This window comes from Saimiri boliviensis, chromosome 21 (genome assembly GCF_048565385.1).
Source record: "Saimiri boliviensis isolate mSaiBol1 chromosome 21, mSaiBol1.pri, whole genome shotgun sequence".
NCBI classification, from domain to species: Eukaryota; Metazoa; Chordata; class Mammalia; order Primates; family Cebidae; genus Saimiri; species Saimiri boliviensis.
The window spans coordinates 25,817,369-25,832,421 of NC_133469.1; the positions used below are offsets into that span (position 1 = coordinate 25,817,369).

At 44.5% G+C, this 15,053-nt stretch overlaps 2 protein-coding genes across 2 annotated transcripts in view; one reads left to right on the top strand and one right to left on the bottom strand.

Annotated features, from left to right (window-relative positions):
* The window catches only part of LOC101043545 (DNA topoisomerase 3-beta-1), a 270,953-nt gene that overhangs the window by 190,370 nt on the left and 65,530 nt on the right, over nt 1–15,053 (bottom strand). The window contains exon 3 of the mRNA XM_074391007.1: nt 8,325–13,179. The gene's annotated coding sequence lies outside the window, so the exon portion shown is untranslated. The remainder of the gene's footprint in view (nt 1–8,324; nt 13,180–15,053) is intronic.
* LOC101041970 (uncharacterized) lies at nt 3,276–15,051 on the top strand. The gene is made up of 8 exons (XM_074390926.1): nt 3,276–3,364; nt 3,566–3,636; nt 7,079–7,275; nt 7,497–7,612; nt 8,580–8,727; nt 9,180–9,330; nt 14,401–14,526; nt 14,648–15,051. The coding sequence occupies exons 1-8, from the start codon at nt 3,276–3,278 to the stop codon at nt 15,034–15,036; spliced, it is 1,287 nt and encodes a 428-aa protein (XP_074247027.1). The 3' UTR covers nt 15,037–15,051.

The following is a 15,053-nucleotide window of genomic DNA, read 5'->3' on the forward strand; positions in this document are numbered from 1 at the left end:
TACAGATATGAGCCACCACACCCAGCCCAGGTAACCTTTTCATCTGAGAGTGTGGAGAATGTTGCTGCAGCAGGCATGGGATGGAAATGGCTCGGTTGAGACTATGTTGTGACCTGCAGATGACATGGTTCTGAATATCATTTTCCCCAGTGAAGTTCCAAGTGACCTATTACTTGCTTCCCAAATTCAGAAATTCAATGACTCAAGGACAGCACACAGCATGATTTCCTGGTCACTGACACTATTTCCAAGGCTTAAACACAAAAACCATATCCATCATTCCTGTGTAAAGAGACCATTTTAACAAAATTTGTATATCACCTCCCTCCTTGCCTTAGCGTTTTCCAGAGTGAGAACATATTTCTCCAACACATGAGAATATTGGTGATCTCATGTTGACAGATTTTTAAAAAGCTGAACAAACTCTTAACCTATAATTCAAAATTCATACTTCTAGCTATTTAACTCAATGAGTTACATGTGCCACACAAGATCCTTTAACCAAATGCTTATAGCTACTCTGTTCATGAGTGTCGAAGCTTGACAATAACCAATGGGTCCTTCTATAGGCAAACGGATCCACAAGCCTTGGTAACCCATAAAATGAAGTATTATTCTGCAATAAGGGGGAGGTAGGAGGGCACAGAAGAATATGCAGAAAGCTTGCATGCATATTGCTAGATGACAGAAGCCAATCTGAGAAGATGAAAATTTTGACAGTGGTGGTGGCGGGGAGGGCAGGAGCCTTGAAAGCCAGTACCTGCCTGGAACCCACATGACTCCCACATTTACCAGAGGGTGCTATGGACTAAGCACCTGCTCAGGGGCTCTTCAGCTGAGAGCCTCCTTTTTCTTGCTCCGTGAAGGTGTTTCTGTGACCTCTCTGGGGTGAAAGTCTTTCTTCTTCTGCAGTTTTTCTTTTTCTCAGCTGTAGTTCAGACTGAGATCAAAGGAGGGGCTTGCACAGTTTCCAGAAATAGGGAAAATTTGCATGGAGTCCTCCCACCCTGAGGATCAGTGCGGTGGATAAGAGGTGATGGTGAATTCAGTCCTGGCTATGGGCTTAGGCAGCAGAGCCTGGGACATCTCAACTATGGCCTGGGCTCCATTTATTCTCACCTTCCTCATTCATTGTACTAGTGGCTGCCTGCAGGGAATTCAAGGAGGGCTCCTGGATGTCACCTGGGATGATGACCTCTCTCTCCTCTCTGAGAAGCAGACCTGATCTGTCCTCATACATAAAGAACAGTTTATTAACCACACAGGTACACCAAATCCAGACAATCACCTGACAAGGAATGTTTGTAGCTGACATTATTCTATATCTAGAAAACCCCATAGTCTCATTTCAAAAATTCCTTTGCATGATAACTTCAAGAAAATTTCAGTATGCAAAATCAATGTAATGTAATAAAAAATGACTAGCATTTCTATATACCAACAACAGCCAAATCAGGAAGGCAATCCCATTGACAACTGCCACAAAATGAGTAAAATACCTAGGAATACAGCTAACTAGGGAGGTGAAAGATCTCTACAATTAGAATTATGAAACACTGCTCAAAATAATCAGAGAAGACACAAACAAATGGAAAGAAACATCCCATGCTCAAGGATAAAAAGATTCAATATTTTTTAAATGGTCATACTGCCCAAAGAAATTTACAGATTAAATGCAATTTGTTTTAAACTATCAGTGATGTTCTTTACAGAACTAGAAAAAAAAAACTTTTAAAATTTATGTGGAACCAAAAAAGAGCCTGAACAGTCAAGTCAAACCTAAGCAAAAAGAACAAAGCTAGAGGCATCATGTTACCCAAGTGAGGTATAGGTATCCATAACTATACCACAAGGCTACAGTAACCAAAACAGCATGGTACTGGTACAAAACTAGGCACATAGACCAGTGAAACAGAAGAGACAACCCAGAAATAAGGCCACACATCTACAACTATCTGATCTTCTACAAAGCTAACAAAAACAAGCAATGGGGAAAAGACTCCCTATTCAATAAACAGTGCTAGGATAAGTGGGTAGCCATAGGCAGAAGATTGAAACTGAATCCCTTCCTTACACCATATACATAAATCAACTCTAGATTAAAAACTGAAATGTAAAACTCAATACCATAAAAACTGTGAAAGACAACCTAAGCAATACCATCGTGGACATAGAAACAGGCAAAGATTTCATGACAAAGACACCAAAAATAAATACAACAAAAAGTAAAAATTGACAAATGGGACCTAGTTGAATATAAGAGCTTCTGCACAGCAAAATAACAACAGAGTAAACAGACCACCTACATAATGGGAGAAAATTGCTTTTTTTGGGCATGGTGGCTTATGTCTGTAATCTCAATCCTAATGTGGTGGGAGGCCCTGGTAGGATGGTAGCTGGAGGCCAGGACTTCAAGATCAGCCTAGACAACATAAGGAGATCCCCATCTCTACAAAAACAAACAAACAAAAAAACCCACAATGCTTTAGTTGCAGTATATAAATTTAGCATTTTATTTTTTTTTCTTTTGAGACGGAGTCTCACTCTGTCACCAGTCAGAAGTACAGTGGCGTGATCTCGGCTCACTGCAACATCCAACTACCTGATTTAAGCGATTCTCCTGCTTCAGCCGCCTGAGTAGCTGGGATTACAGGCATGCACCACCATGCCCAGTTAATTTTTGTGTTTTTAGCAGAGATGGGGTTTCACCATGTTGGCCAGGACGGTCTCCATCTCCTGACCTCATGATCCACCTGTCTTACCCTCCCAAAGGGCTGGGATTATAAGCGTGAGCCACCGCATGCAGCTGAATTTCAATTTTTTTTTTTTTTTTGTAATATATCAAGGCGCTTCTTTCACCTATGGTTACTTATATGACCTGTGTGATATTTCAGAATATTGTGTTGTGTTCGTCTATTTTATTCTGGAAAAGACAGAAGTTTCGCCTAGGAACTGCAGAGATAAACACAGCCCTGCTGACACATTGGGTTTTCCCCACTGAGTTTTGTATTAAACTTCTGACCTATAGACCTGTAGAAAATACATTTCTGTTGTTTCAGGGCACCCTATTAGTTACAGAAGCAACAGAAAAGAAACACAACTAGTTTGAGCAAACAGGACCTGTACTGTGGTGTGCTGGGTTTTGAAGACCACTCACAGTCTCCATGACAAACATAAGAACTCACAGAACTCATAAAAGCTGTTCTGCTAGTTGTGGTTTACTGATTTATTATAATGTGATCACGCATGTTAAACATCAACAAAAAGAAAGGCACATGACGAGGAGTCCAGGAGAAATCAGGTGCACGCTTCCAAGCATCCTCTCCAAGTGGAGTCATGTGGACAAACACAATGCCCAGCATACGTGAGTGACAACATGAGTGGAGTGTTTCAATCATGGAAGTTAAATGAGGCCTTGATGTGAAGGGTTGTCAATGAGGGCCAGGCAGGTAGACACGCAGGGCATGCAGTGTGAACGCTTGGACCCAGCATGCACCAAGCCAGTTGTTTTTCAGACCAGTTCCAGGGGATGGCCCTTAATCCATATTCGTCTCACTGCCCCCAGTCCCCGTCACTTTGCTCCTTGTGAAGCTCATGAGAGGGTGGAGAAGCTGTGGATCTTGCTGAGCCATTCTCGTAATTTTCCCTCAATAAAGCCTAATTCATGTCAAGACCATGTAACTTTGTTGTGTTTGCATTTGTTGGTGATACCTAGTGAAGAAAATGTCTTCTCTTGAATATGAGCTTTTAGTAGCATGAACCACCTGAGACATTCTAGGGGGCAGGAGGCACCCCTTTATGTTGGTGGAAGCTTTATTTGTTGAAATTGTCACTGCCAAACTGATGAGGGGAATATGTTGAATATCTCACAAGTCCAGACCCTTTGAAGTACTTGAGAACATGAATTAAACAACAGAGCTGATCTCTTCAATCCTCGTTTCCACTGTGAAAGTTGTTTTGAGCTCTGAATTCAAAAAGACAGTTGAAAAATACAGCCCTTTTAGTCTACTTTTTTATGACTGGAGCATCCTGGCCCTTTAACTCCAAAGCCAGTCATCAGGCAATTCCTGCCAAGGATACATTTATGGAAACACTGAGCTCATTTGCCATCACGGAAGTGACTTTTCTGAGGACTAAATCCAAAGTGGAGCATGAAGCACCCCATAAAGATGGTCACCACTTTGCCACACTCGTCTATGTGGCCTCTTGATGCTAGTGTCCTGACTGGGAGGGCAAAACTTCCCTGCACCTCAGTCATTTTTCACGGACTGAGGAATGCAGGTGGATTGGACACAGAAGTGATTCTTCATTTTAAAAGTTCCAACTTTGCTTCTCAGCCCGAGGATGTCAATAGTAATAGGATAGACTTTGCAATCTCTATATATCTTGTTCCAGAGACAAGAGACCAGAAAACAGATCATATTTTTACCAATGGCTGAAACAGGTCTTCCAAAATGATATCCCAGAAAATCTACTTCTGGATGGTACAATGCTTTATTTGCTTAGAATGATAATATAGGTGACACAATTCAAACTAAAATTTGGAAATTATACTTAAAATTGCAAAATCATGTTTTTTTGTGACATCAGAAATCTCCTTGAGTAAGTAAAAAATGACTGGGATAAGGAAACTCATAGGGAAGAATTTTTGGGAATTGTGCTCACCTCTGCAGATGCTTATTCACTTGGGAGGTTTCTGTACCAAACTCGGTACCAGCACAGCGACACTGTTTCAGTCAGATGGGTGGTGGATTAGATTAGTCAGGGCAATCAAGTAAAGAACTCGATTTTATCTCGAGTTTTTTTTCAAAACTGTGAAATTTGGGGCTTGGATAGACTTTGAAGTTTACAATTTAAGGGGAAAAAGAAAACCTCTGAAAAGCAGACTGTGACTATAGCTGGTAATAATAATAAAGTATGAGGAAGTAGAATTCTTCTTACCACAAGCTATGAGAAAAAGAATACAATGATAAAATACAACTCTGTACGATGCCAGAAATTAGCCAGCTCGTGACTGTGATCCTGGAGATAGAGTGAGAACGAGGTCTGAAGCAATTCCCAGACTACATCTCAAGTGGTAAGAATAGGCTGATCTCACTGCACTGATTTCAAATCTTACAACCGAAATGGTTGGCATATCAGTAGCGGAATTAGAAAAGAGGGAGTTAGCAAAAGGAAATACCCAACATGTGTGCATAGGGTCTGCTTGCTTCTGGATGCATCTTAAGAAATATAAATATAATTAAAACTCATAAAGTAAGTAAAAAACTGCTATCAAAGAATTAACTTCCATTGGTGAACAGTAAACCAATAAATGACTAGAGCTCAAATGAAACAGAGACACCTGAGTTTTCACCCACCAGAGTGGAAAAGACCTGTTGAATCCAGCAGCTGAGTGGGCAGGAAGGCTAAACGAGACATGGCATGTAGGCTCCTTTAGAACAACTGTTGGAAATAATGAAAAGTAACCCTCTAAAGGATCAAGCTGAAAGGCACACAACTGTACAGGACAAATCACAGTATCATTAAAAGAAAAAGCAGGCCAGGAGCAGTGGCTCACGCCTGTAATCCCAGCACTTTGGGAGGCCGAGGCAGGGGGATCACGAGGTCAAGAGATGGAGACCATCCTGGCCAACATGGTGAAACCCCGTCTCTACTAAAAATACAAAAATTAGCCAGGCGTTTGGCATGCACCTGTAGTCCCAGCTATTTGGGAGGCTGAGGTGGAAGAATTGCTTGAACCCGGGAAGCAGAGGTTGCAGTGAGCTGAGACTGTGCCACTGTGCTCCAGCCTGGCAACAGAGACTCCGTCTCAAAAAAAAAAAAAGACCATAAATCAGAAATCTGCAAGATAATATTAAAATAATCCAGACTGCCTAAAAGTAATTAGATGTTTAAAGAAGCATAAAAATGTATTTTTTATCTCTGGGGGAATTTATTTGATTTATATTATTATTATATATAATACACATATTGACATACATTATATATGAATGATTTATACATGTCTTATTTGTATTTATGTTATAGACTTATTTATAAATATTATAAAAATACGAATTATACACCTGGGGTACTACAAATTAAAACACCAGACAACAATAGACTCCTATTAGAAAGCCTAAAATTCAATATACTGACAACAGTGGAGCAACAGGACTCCACGCACTGCTGTGAGAAGTGAAAAACGCTATGGCCACTTTTGAAAACAGGTTAGAAGTTTCCGACAAAGTTAAACAAATTCTTAGCATGCAATTCAGAAACAACATTTTTAGATATTTACCTGAGTAAGATACTTGTATCACAGAAGAACTTGCACAGAAATGTTTACAGCTGCTTGGAACACAATTGCCACAACATGAAAAGAATTAATGTGTCCTTAAATAGGTGAATGGGTTACATAAGTCCTGTTAATGCACACAATTGAGATGCTATTCTGCAAGTAAAAGGTGTTACAAGGCCACAAGAAAACATGGAGGAAGACTATACGCACATTGCTAAGTGAAGAAAACCAATCTGAAAAGGCTGGAATTGCGAGGGGAGCAGTGGGGAAGGGCGTGAGTTCTGAGCCCTGGCCCCAGCCCAGGGTCCACGTGTCTCCTGCATCCACCAAATGGCGCTGTGGCCTAGGCACCTGCTCCACACGCTCCTCAGCTCTGCAGCTGTGAGCCCCTTTCCCCCTGGATCTGGCAGGTGTTTCTGTGCCTCTCTGGGTCTCCCCCTTCCTACAGTCTTCTTTTTCCCAGCTGAAGATCAGACTGAGGTCGAAGTTGGGGCTTGTACCACCTCTAAAATGGGGAAGATTTGCATGGGGATTTCCCACCTTGAGCATTAGAGAAAATAAGGTTTGGTGACTCAGTCTAACCTGTGGCTCGGCTCAGGAAGCAGAACCTAGAGAGACTTCACCATGGCCTGGGCTCCACTCTTCCTCAACCTCCTTGCTCACTGCACAGGTGGCTGTCTGCAAGGAATCCAGGGAGGGCTCCTGGATGTCACCTGGGATGATGGCCTCTGCCTTCTCCCTGGGAACCAACTCTGATCTGTGCTCACTGATCTCTGTGTTGCTCCCTTCTTGCAGAGTCTTGGGCTGAGGTTGTGTTCACTCAGGCCCATTCTGTGTCGGGGTCTCCGGGGCAGACGGTCACCATCTCCTGCACCCACAGAAGTGGCAGCATTGACAGCAGTTATGTGCACTGGTACCAGCAGCTCCCGGGCAATGCCATCACCACTGTGATCTATGAGGATAAGCAAAGACCCTCTGGGGTCCCTGTTACAGTCTCTTAATTGACTGTAACAATACAATTGCAAGAGACTAAGAGAAATTTTACAATTAATGTATATATGATGCTGAGGTTCAAGCACACCCAGAAGGCAGGCTGCAATGACGGGTCTCGGTCAGTCTGTGCCAGAGCTGACATGCCACCCTCCCTAAGGTTCTTGGCTCAGAGACCCCACCCCCCGCCACTGACACATGGAGACTTTTGTCCTCCCTTCAGTGCCCACAGCAGAAACAGCCCCAGGGCTGGCCTTGTTCACGGCAGGCTGAGAATCAAATACTTAGTCGGAAGGAGGAGCATGGTGGCAAAGATGACAAGAAACTGAAGCAGTGGAGGTGGGGCTGACATGATATAATGTTCTCATCCATTAGTTCATAGAGTCAAATAGACCCCACATACCAGGAGGTTAGTGCTCACTTCCGATGTCTACTTTGTATTTAGACTTGACATATTTACTACTGTTCATAGGACACTAAAGCCTGCACCCTCAAAATCCCATCTGTTGTAATAGCTTAATGGAGAATGCTATTTGATTAGTTTCAAGATTTAAATATAGCAGGTAAAAGAGAGAAATACAGCATACTTCTAGGGTAAAATTAATTCTGCAGCAAAGTTAATCTCTGTGGGTCACTTTGGAAACTCAATGACCACAGTGATGACCTTTGTTTCAAAGAATTTAGGAAAGATCTTGCAACAACAGGGCACGGATTTCATGGCATTCATTCCTCACATTGGTTCTGAAAATATAAAAGAATAAAGGTGCTATTGAACACACCTCGTAACTCCAAAATGGTGTCGATTTCTTCTGCACTTGCTAGAATAGTGGTGGAAATATAAGTGGTTTAACTTCCAGTCTGTGTTGTTATTTTAATTTCAAAACTGCAAGGATATGAAAGTTGTGTGCAAGTGTTTGTCTTGAAAAATCACGTCCTCACTGCTGCTGTACTGAAAGTGAACAGGGGCAAAATCTTTGACTATAAATTTATCACAGGACACGGGCCTCTTCACTCATTGATGCTTTAAAGTGGAATTCTTTTATTCACTTACTGTGATCCTCCTTTTCAGTCTCAATCAGAAGTGAAGGCCAGTGTGGACACTCTCCTCCCATTCCTTCAAGCATGAGGAGCACCTGTGGCCACCTCTGCCCCTTAAACAAAGGAGATATATACTGTTTTAACAAGAGGGTCCCTGGGTGGAAATAAGAGAAACAAATATAGAAGACAGGTTATCAGTCAGTGAGCTGGGGAGTGAGCTTCCCACACTGCGTTTGAGGAGAGGAGCTCAGCACTTGATCTACCTCAGGAGGAGAGAAGCAAGTCTCAGCCTTCGATGGAAAACATCCACGCAGGGGGGACAACGCAGCCCCTCCGAGCTCTTTAGTGAATGTCGTGTTCAGACCATCTTCCAGCTGGGGCAGCAAAGGAAATTGGAGGAAGAAAGGGCCCCAAAGGTCAGAAAGCACAAAGACCTCAGTGATTTTTCACCTCATGAAGGTCCAGGGGACTAAGGTGACCTGAAGAAGTAAATTTGTACCTCAGTGGACAAAACCTGGTGTTGCTCCTGGGTTCTGTCCTCTGTCCTCTGCTTCACCACAGCGGCCTCCATGGTTTCACTTCCACAGCCTCATGCCTGTCTCACTGCTGCTTTGTCCTGGTCTTTTTCTAATATTTCTGGAGTGGACTGAAGCATGCTCCTATGCACCATGCAAAGCAGACCCCACACTCATGTCCCAGGGTCCAGGGCCCAGGCTGTGCTGATCCACCCATCCATGGTTTTGGGGCCTCAGGAGAAACATCCTGTGTGGCAGGAGAGGCAGCGACATGTGTGGCCTAACAGCAAAATCATCCCGGATGGAGCCCGGAAATGTGAGACATTTTACCCTTTACAATCTCCAACTATCAGTCGCCTCCTTCCGTGGCCCCTGGGGAAGAAGCTGCTGAGGCCTTTGCTCCCAGAGCCCTCTGCATTCCCACCTCCTTGCAGCCTCTTCACATTGGATGGTCATCAGATTTCCCACATGGCCTTCTCTTGGAAATCCAGAAAAACCTCATGAGTAAAGGATTTTTATTCATATCAGTAACATGGCACAGAGCCAGGGTCTTGGCTAAAAGATTATGTGGTCTGACGGTAGCCTGCCTCTCAGGTGATTCTACTCACACGATTCCCACTGAGAGACTGCAGAGTGGCCAGTGAGCAGCAGAGGGCACTGCAGGTCTGTTTCAGCGTCTGCAGCTGTGACACCCCCCAAACTCCCCAGGGCTAGGGCAGCAAAGCCCATGTTTGCTGCTGGGGACTTGGCAGCTGTGTCCTCCCGAGCTGGGTAGAGTCTTCTACTCACAGGTCTATGGAAGGTCTCAGCAGCTGCTTCTGCTTTGGTCTCTCTCATGGGACAAACTCTGAGTCTCACCCCTCAGTCCCTCTGTCTAAAGAACCAAGCTCAGACCTCAACTGGTCCTCAGGGTGGGGCAGAGATCACCAGTGGATCAAACAAATTTATATGAACAGGCCCTCCCCACCAGGCAAGTGGAGAAAATAAAAAAGGCCTGGGCAGCCCAGCACAGCACTCAGGTTTCAGGATGGCTGTGTCCACCCTGGCCTGGATCCCCTCCTCCTCATTGTTATCTCTTATTGCACAGGTAGAAACAGTTTTTGATATCCAGGGTCAGGTCCTGAGCTTGTGTCATCCTCCTCTGGCTCATACCCAGACTCACCTGCACCCAGAGCAGTGGCTTCAGTGTTGGCGACTTCTTAATATGCTGGTACCAGCAGCAGCCAGGAATCCCTCTCCAGTTTCTCCGGAGAATACTATTCAGTCTCAAATAAGCACCAGGGCTCTGGAGTCCCCAGCTGCTTCTTTGGGTCTAAAGATGCCTCAGCCAATGCAGGGATTCTGCACATCTCTGGGCTCCAGCCTGAGGACGAGGCTATGACTGTGATGTAATGCTGACGACTACTGTAATGCATTACTGTAATGTAATGTGTAATGCACGACAGCTCTAAGACAAACTCAGTGCCCAAGACCTACAGAGAAATGAGACAAAAACCTCCCTTCTGTTCTCTGGGTTTGTACAGTCATCTTGGCTGGTGACTTTTACCGTCTAGCTCAGGGGTGACTTCTGTTGTTAGTTATTCAAATGACACCTGATTTTCATGACACCTGATTTTCCTCAAAGAACTAGCTCTTTAGCTGTACCCATTGTTCATACTTTCTCACCATAATTATGTTTTTCCAAGGAGATATTCTTTGTTTAAGATAAAAGTATCTCAATGGAGACTTTAGTGGAGGTTGAAAGATGCTGATTTGGGTCAAGCCAAGCTTAGTTTGAAAAGTGTAAAAAATCTGAAGTAAAACTTAAGTCCTGAAAGAATCCTGTTCTGGGTCCACGTTACCTGCTTCTATCTGAGGAAGGGGAGGTGAAGGATGTTGGTTAAAAGTCAGAGAAACCAGAGAAAGTGAGCCAAGGAAGCACAGCTTCAGTCGGGGAAGAGGCACAGACCAGTGCATGACTCGCTGCTCTGGGGCTGATGGGCAGAGTGTGAGTGCGGCAGGCCTGGGGTTGGGCATTGCTGGGCTAAAACTGTGCTGTCACCTATAACGTGGATCTGGGGTGACGTGGACCTGCTAAGGCTCTCACCCAAGTAAGGTCTCTGTCATCTCCACCTTGGTGATGTGTTTCTTACTGTAATCTTGGAGGTAACATATGGCTCAGTCTTTTTCCTATTTCTATCAAAGCTGTCAACTGATTGGGTAAAGGACATGACTCACATTATAAATAATGGACATTGCCAGGTGTGGTGGTTCACACCTGCAATCCCAGCATTTTGGGAGGCTGAGGTGGTGGATCACTTGAGCTCAAAAATTTGAGACCAGGCCAGGCGCAGTGGCTCAAGCCTGTAATCCCAGCACTTTGGGAGGCCGAGGCAGGTGGATCATGAGGTCAAGAGATCAAGACCATCCTGGTGAACATGGTGAAACCCCATCTCTACTAAAAATACAAATAATTAGCTGGGCATGGTGGCGTGTGCCTGTAATCCCAGCTACTCAGGAGGTTGAGGCAGGAGAATTGCTTGAACCCAGGAGGCGGAGGTTGCAGTGAGCCGAGATCACGCCATTGCACTCCAGCATGGGTAACAAGAGTGAAACTCCGTCTCAAAAAAAAAAAAATTTTGAGACCAGCTTGGGCAACATGGTAAAACCCACTCTCTATGAAAAATAAAATAAAATAATTGGCCTCATGTGGTGCTGTACACTGTAGTCCCAGATACTCAGGAAGCTGAGGTGGGTGGATTCTTTGAGCCTAGGAGGTTGAGGCTGCAGTGAGCCATGATCACACGACTATACTCCAGCCTGTCTCAAAACAAAAACAGAAACAAAAATCAATCAAACTAACGAACGAAACAAGCAAAAAACAGATGAACACTAACCAAAGTCAACTGCTTTACATGTGAATCCCATCTTCAAATATATGTTCATGGACACATCTAGAATTATATGTGAGTACATGACGGGGTTCTGTGGTCTACCTAATTTGGCACATAAAATGGATTATTACATAGAAAGATTTGAGGCAGCTCTGCCTTCTCTTTGGGTCCTCTGGAGCAGGGTTATGGGTGCCTCTGTAGTGGTGGATGCCATTACCCCCCCAGAGTTTGACCGTCCTGGGTCCAGCTGTGCTTGCTGTGAATCTCTCAATCCAGAGCATTTCCCATTGCTGGTCTTTGTGAGGGTGGGACTGGCCAAGCCAGATTACCTGGCTCCCTGTTTCAGCCCGCTTTTTTTCAGTTGAACGGGTGACTCTGTCTCCCAGGTTTTCCAGTCGCCGGTTGAAATGGCACCCGGATTTGTGTGAGTTTTTGTGTGGAGACCCACTGCACCTGCTGAAACAGCCATGCTGGAGATTCTTGGTGCTTTCCTACCCGGGAATCTCCTGGTCTGTGGGCAGTAAAAATTCCTTTGGAAATGCAGTGATCACTCACCCTCTGCATTTTCGCTGGGCGCTGCACTCCAGAGCTGTTCCTATTCGGCCATCTTGGATGGTCCCCCTGTGAATACATTTTTAAAACCATAGAATTGTACACTTTAAATAGATGCTGCTCTTTTCCATCACAAGCAGAGCAGGAGGGAGGTTATCTATGACTAAGTTTCTTCCTCACACCCAGTTTTCTGGTTCTCCTTAGGAATTCTTCTGGAGAATGGGAATATTTTTTTTATTTCTGCCCTTCCGCAGGATTCCAGCCATTCATTAGTCCAAGGAGACCGACCGCCTCCTTTTGACACAGGATTATTTACAGCATACATTGTAAAAAACATCGTCATCTTCGGAACAATTCAATGAATTCTTCAGAATTAGAGAAATGAATGTCTCTCAGTTGTCAGTCACGGGCTTCAAATCCTCAAGGTGACTAGCTTGTCAGGGTGGGGTCAGCCACATGAAGACATTTTATTACAGCTGGTGGCTTTATTTGCAGTGTTTCCACTGAGAACAAGGATTGTTTATTGCTGTAGTTTTTGTTTTCTTTCTTGTCGTTGCTGTATCTACAGAGCCCAAAACACTGCCTTGAACTGAAGACCAACTGCATCTATGTTTGTTAAATCATATGTGAGTTCACCTACATTGGAATCTCAGAAAGAGTTGTAGATATGAGGTCAAGGTAATAATTTTTTGTTTTGAATTCTGGACATTTTGTGTTCGATTCCAAGTTCATTCAATAGAAAATATTACGTAAGAACATCTGCCTATGCAATGTTGTTGAGCAACAGAAGGATATAGATATAAAAATGTGTATATTACACACACCTCTCCTTGGCCCAATGTCTTGAGAGCCCAGCTGTTCTCTGCAGCTCCCAATCACTGTTCACCCATCCATGGTCTGATTCCCGTGGAAAATACACGTGGGGATACTACAATACAAACAAATTATATAATATCTAGGACAAATTCTTGACCAGAAAATATGAAACAACTTTGCAGAAAATGACATTTTACTTAGGATATAATGGTTAATTTAATTAAGCAGAAAAATATGTCATACTGTTCACCGTTAAAAGTCTGCCAAATCTATTAATTTTCCTATAGCATTGAGTCAAATCTCTGCAAAACATGTGAAATCATTGTATATATAATTTTTGCTGAATTGTTGCTTTTAACATGTCACAGATTTTTTTTTTTTTTGAGACGGAGTTTCGCTCTTGTTACCCAGGCTGGAGTGCAATGGCGCGATCTCGGCTCACCGCAACCTCCGCCTCCTGGGCTCAGGCAATTCTCCTGCCTCAGCCTCCTGAGTAGCTGGGATTACAGGCACGCACCACCATGCCCAGCTAACTTTTTGTATTTTTAGTAGAGACGGGGTTTCACCATGTTGACCAGGATGGTCTCGAACTCTCAACCTCGTGATCCACCCGCCTCGGCCTCCCAAAGTGCTGGGATTACAGGCTTGAGCCACCGCGCCCGGCCACAGATTTTTTTTTGAAAATTTTTATTTTTTACTGTTCTCCTGGACAGCCTTTACCTGTCCTTCAACCTAGCTCCTCAGCTGACCCTTTTACTGTGATGGCCACGCTGATGGCACAGTGGGCAATTAGATTTTTCTAGAATGTACTGTGTGGATGCTGACACCTTTAAAATTTATATATTTACTTATATGCACACCCTGTGGACCAGGACTTCTTCTGTAAGTGGGAGATCACAGTAATCATGCATAGCACGACAGAGTCAGTGTCCAGGAATCAGACCATGAATCTCTGAATAGTGACGGGTAAGCTGCAGAGACCAGCTGGACCACAGAGTTTTGTGTCCTCCAACCAGCAGAGTGATGCTGTGAGACTGCCTTGTGGTTCATACTCAGATGCTCAGTAAGAACCATTCACTCAAAGAAGTCCAGGCCTTGGAGCTAAGGCACCGTGCTCACTGATGAGGACTCAGCAGCCATGTCTTCTCTGGCCTGGCAGAGTTCCCTGAGCAGTGGCCTTTGCATGGTCTCAACAGATGCCTCCTCCCTGGGCCCTCACAAGAAGGAATGCAAATCTGCATCCTCTTCAGACAGCAGTGTGAGCTGAGCTCCAGCCACAGGGCTCAGGGAGGGGCTGAGCAGCCAATGGATGGAAACACGTTTGCATGAGCAGCTCCTCCTCTGCAGAGGGTGGCCAGAAAAGGAGGCCTGGGGCAGCCCAGTCCCACTGCGGGTGCATGGGCTGTGTCCACCATGGCCTGGACTCCTCTTCTCCTCCTGATCATCTCTCACTGCACAGGTAGGAACAGACCTCAGAGACCAGGGGCAACCACCCAGCCTGACTCTGGCCCTTCTAGCAAAGTCTCTGAGAAGCTTTACCCTGGTCCCTGCCTTTCTCTCACGAGTGTCTGCATTTCCAGGTTCTCTCTCCCAGCCTGTGCTGACTCAGCCATCCTTTCTCTCTGGATCTCCTGGAGCTTCAGCCAGACTCACCTGCACACTTAGGAGTGACATAAGTGTTGGTAGCAAAGGTATATACTGGTACCAGCAGAAGTCAGAGAGCGCTCCCAGGTATCTCCTGTACTACGACTCAGACTCAAATAAGCACCAGGGCTCTGGAGTCCCCAGACGCTTCTCTGGATCCAAAGATGCTTCTGCCAATGCAGGGCTCTTACTTATCTCTGGGCTCCAGTCTGAAGATGAGGCTGACTATTACTGTATGATCTGGCACAGCAGTGCTTCCCACAGTGACACACACAGATGGGGAAGTGGGACAAAAACCTCACCCTTTCTTGCTCTAGTTCTGTGAAAATTTTCAAAAATAAC

Bases quoted from the DNA above. Each gene is read 5' to 3' on its own strand.
- LOC101041970 (XM_074390926.1), top strand. From the start codon at position 3,276: ATGACGAGGAGTCCAGGAGAAATCAGGTGCACGCTTCCAAGCATCCTC. The intron at 7,276-7,496 runs GTCTCTTAATTG...TCCTCCCTTCAG, and splicing joins CCTCTGGGGTCCCTGTTACA to TGCCCACAGCAGAAACAGCC. The intron at 8,728-9,179 runs GTCAGAAAGCAC...TCCAACTATCAG, and splicing joins AGGAAGAAAGGGCCCCAAAG to TCGCCTCCTTCCGTGGCCCC.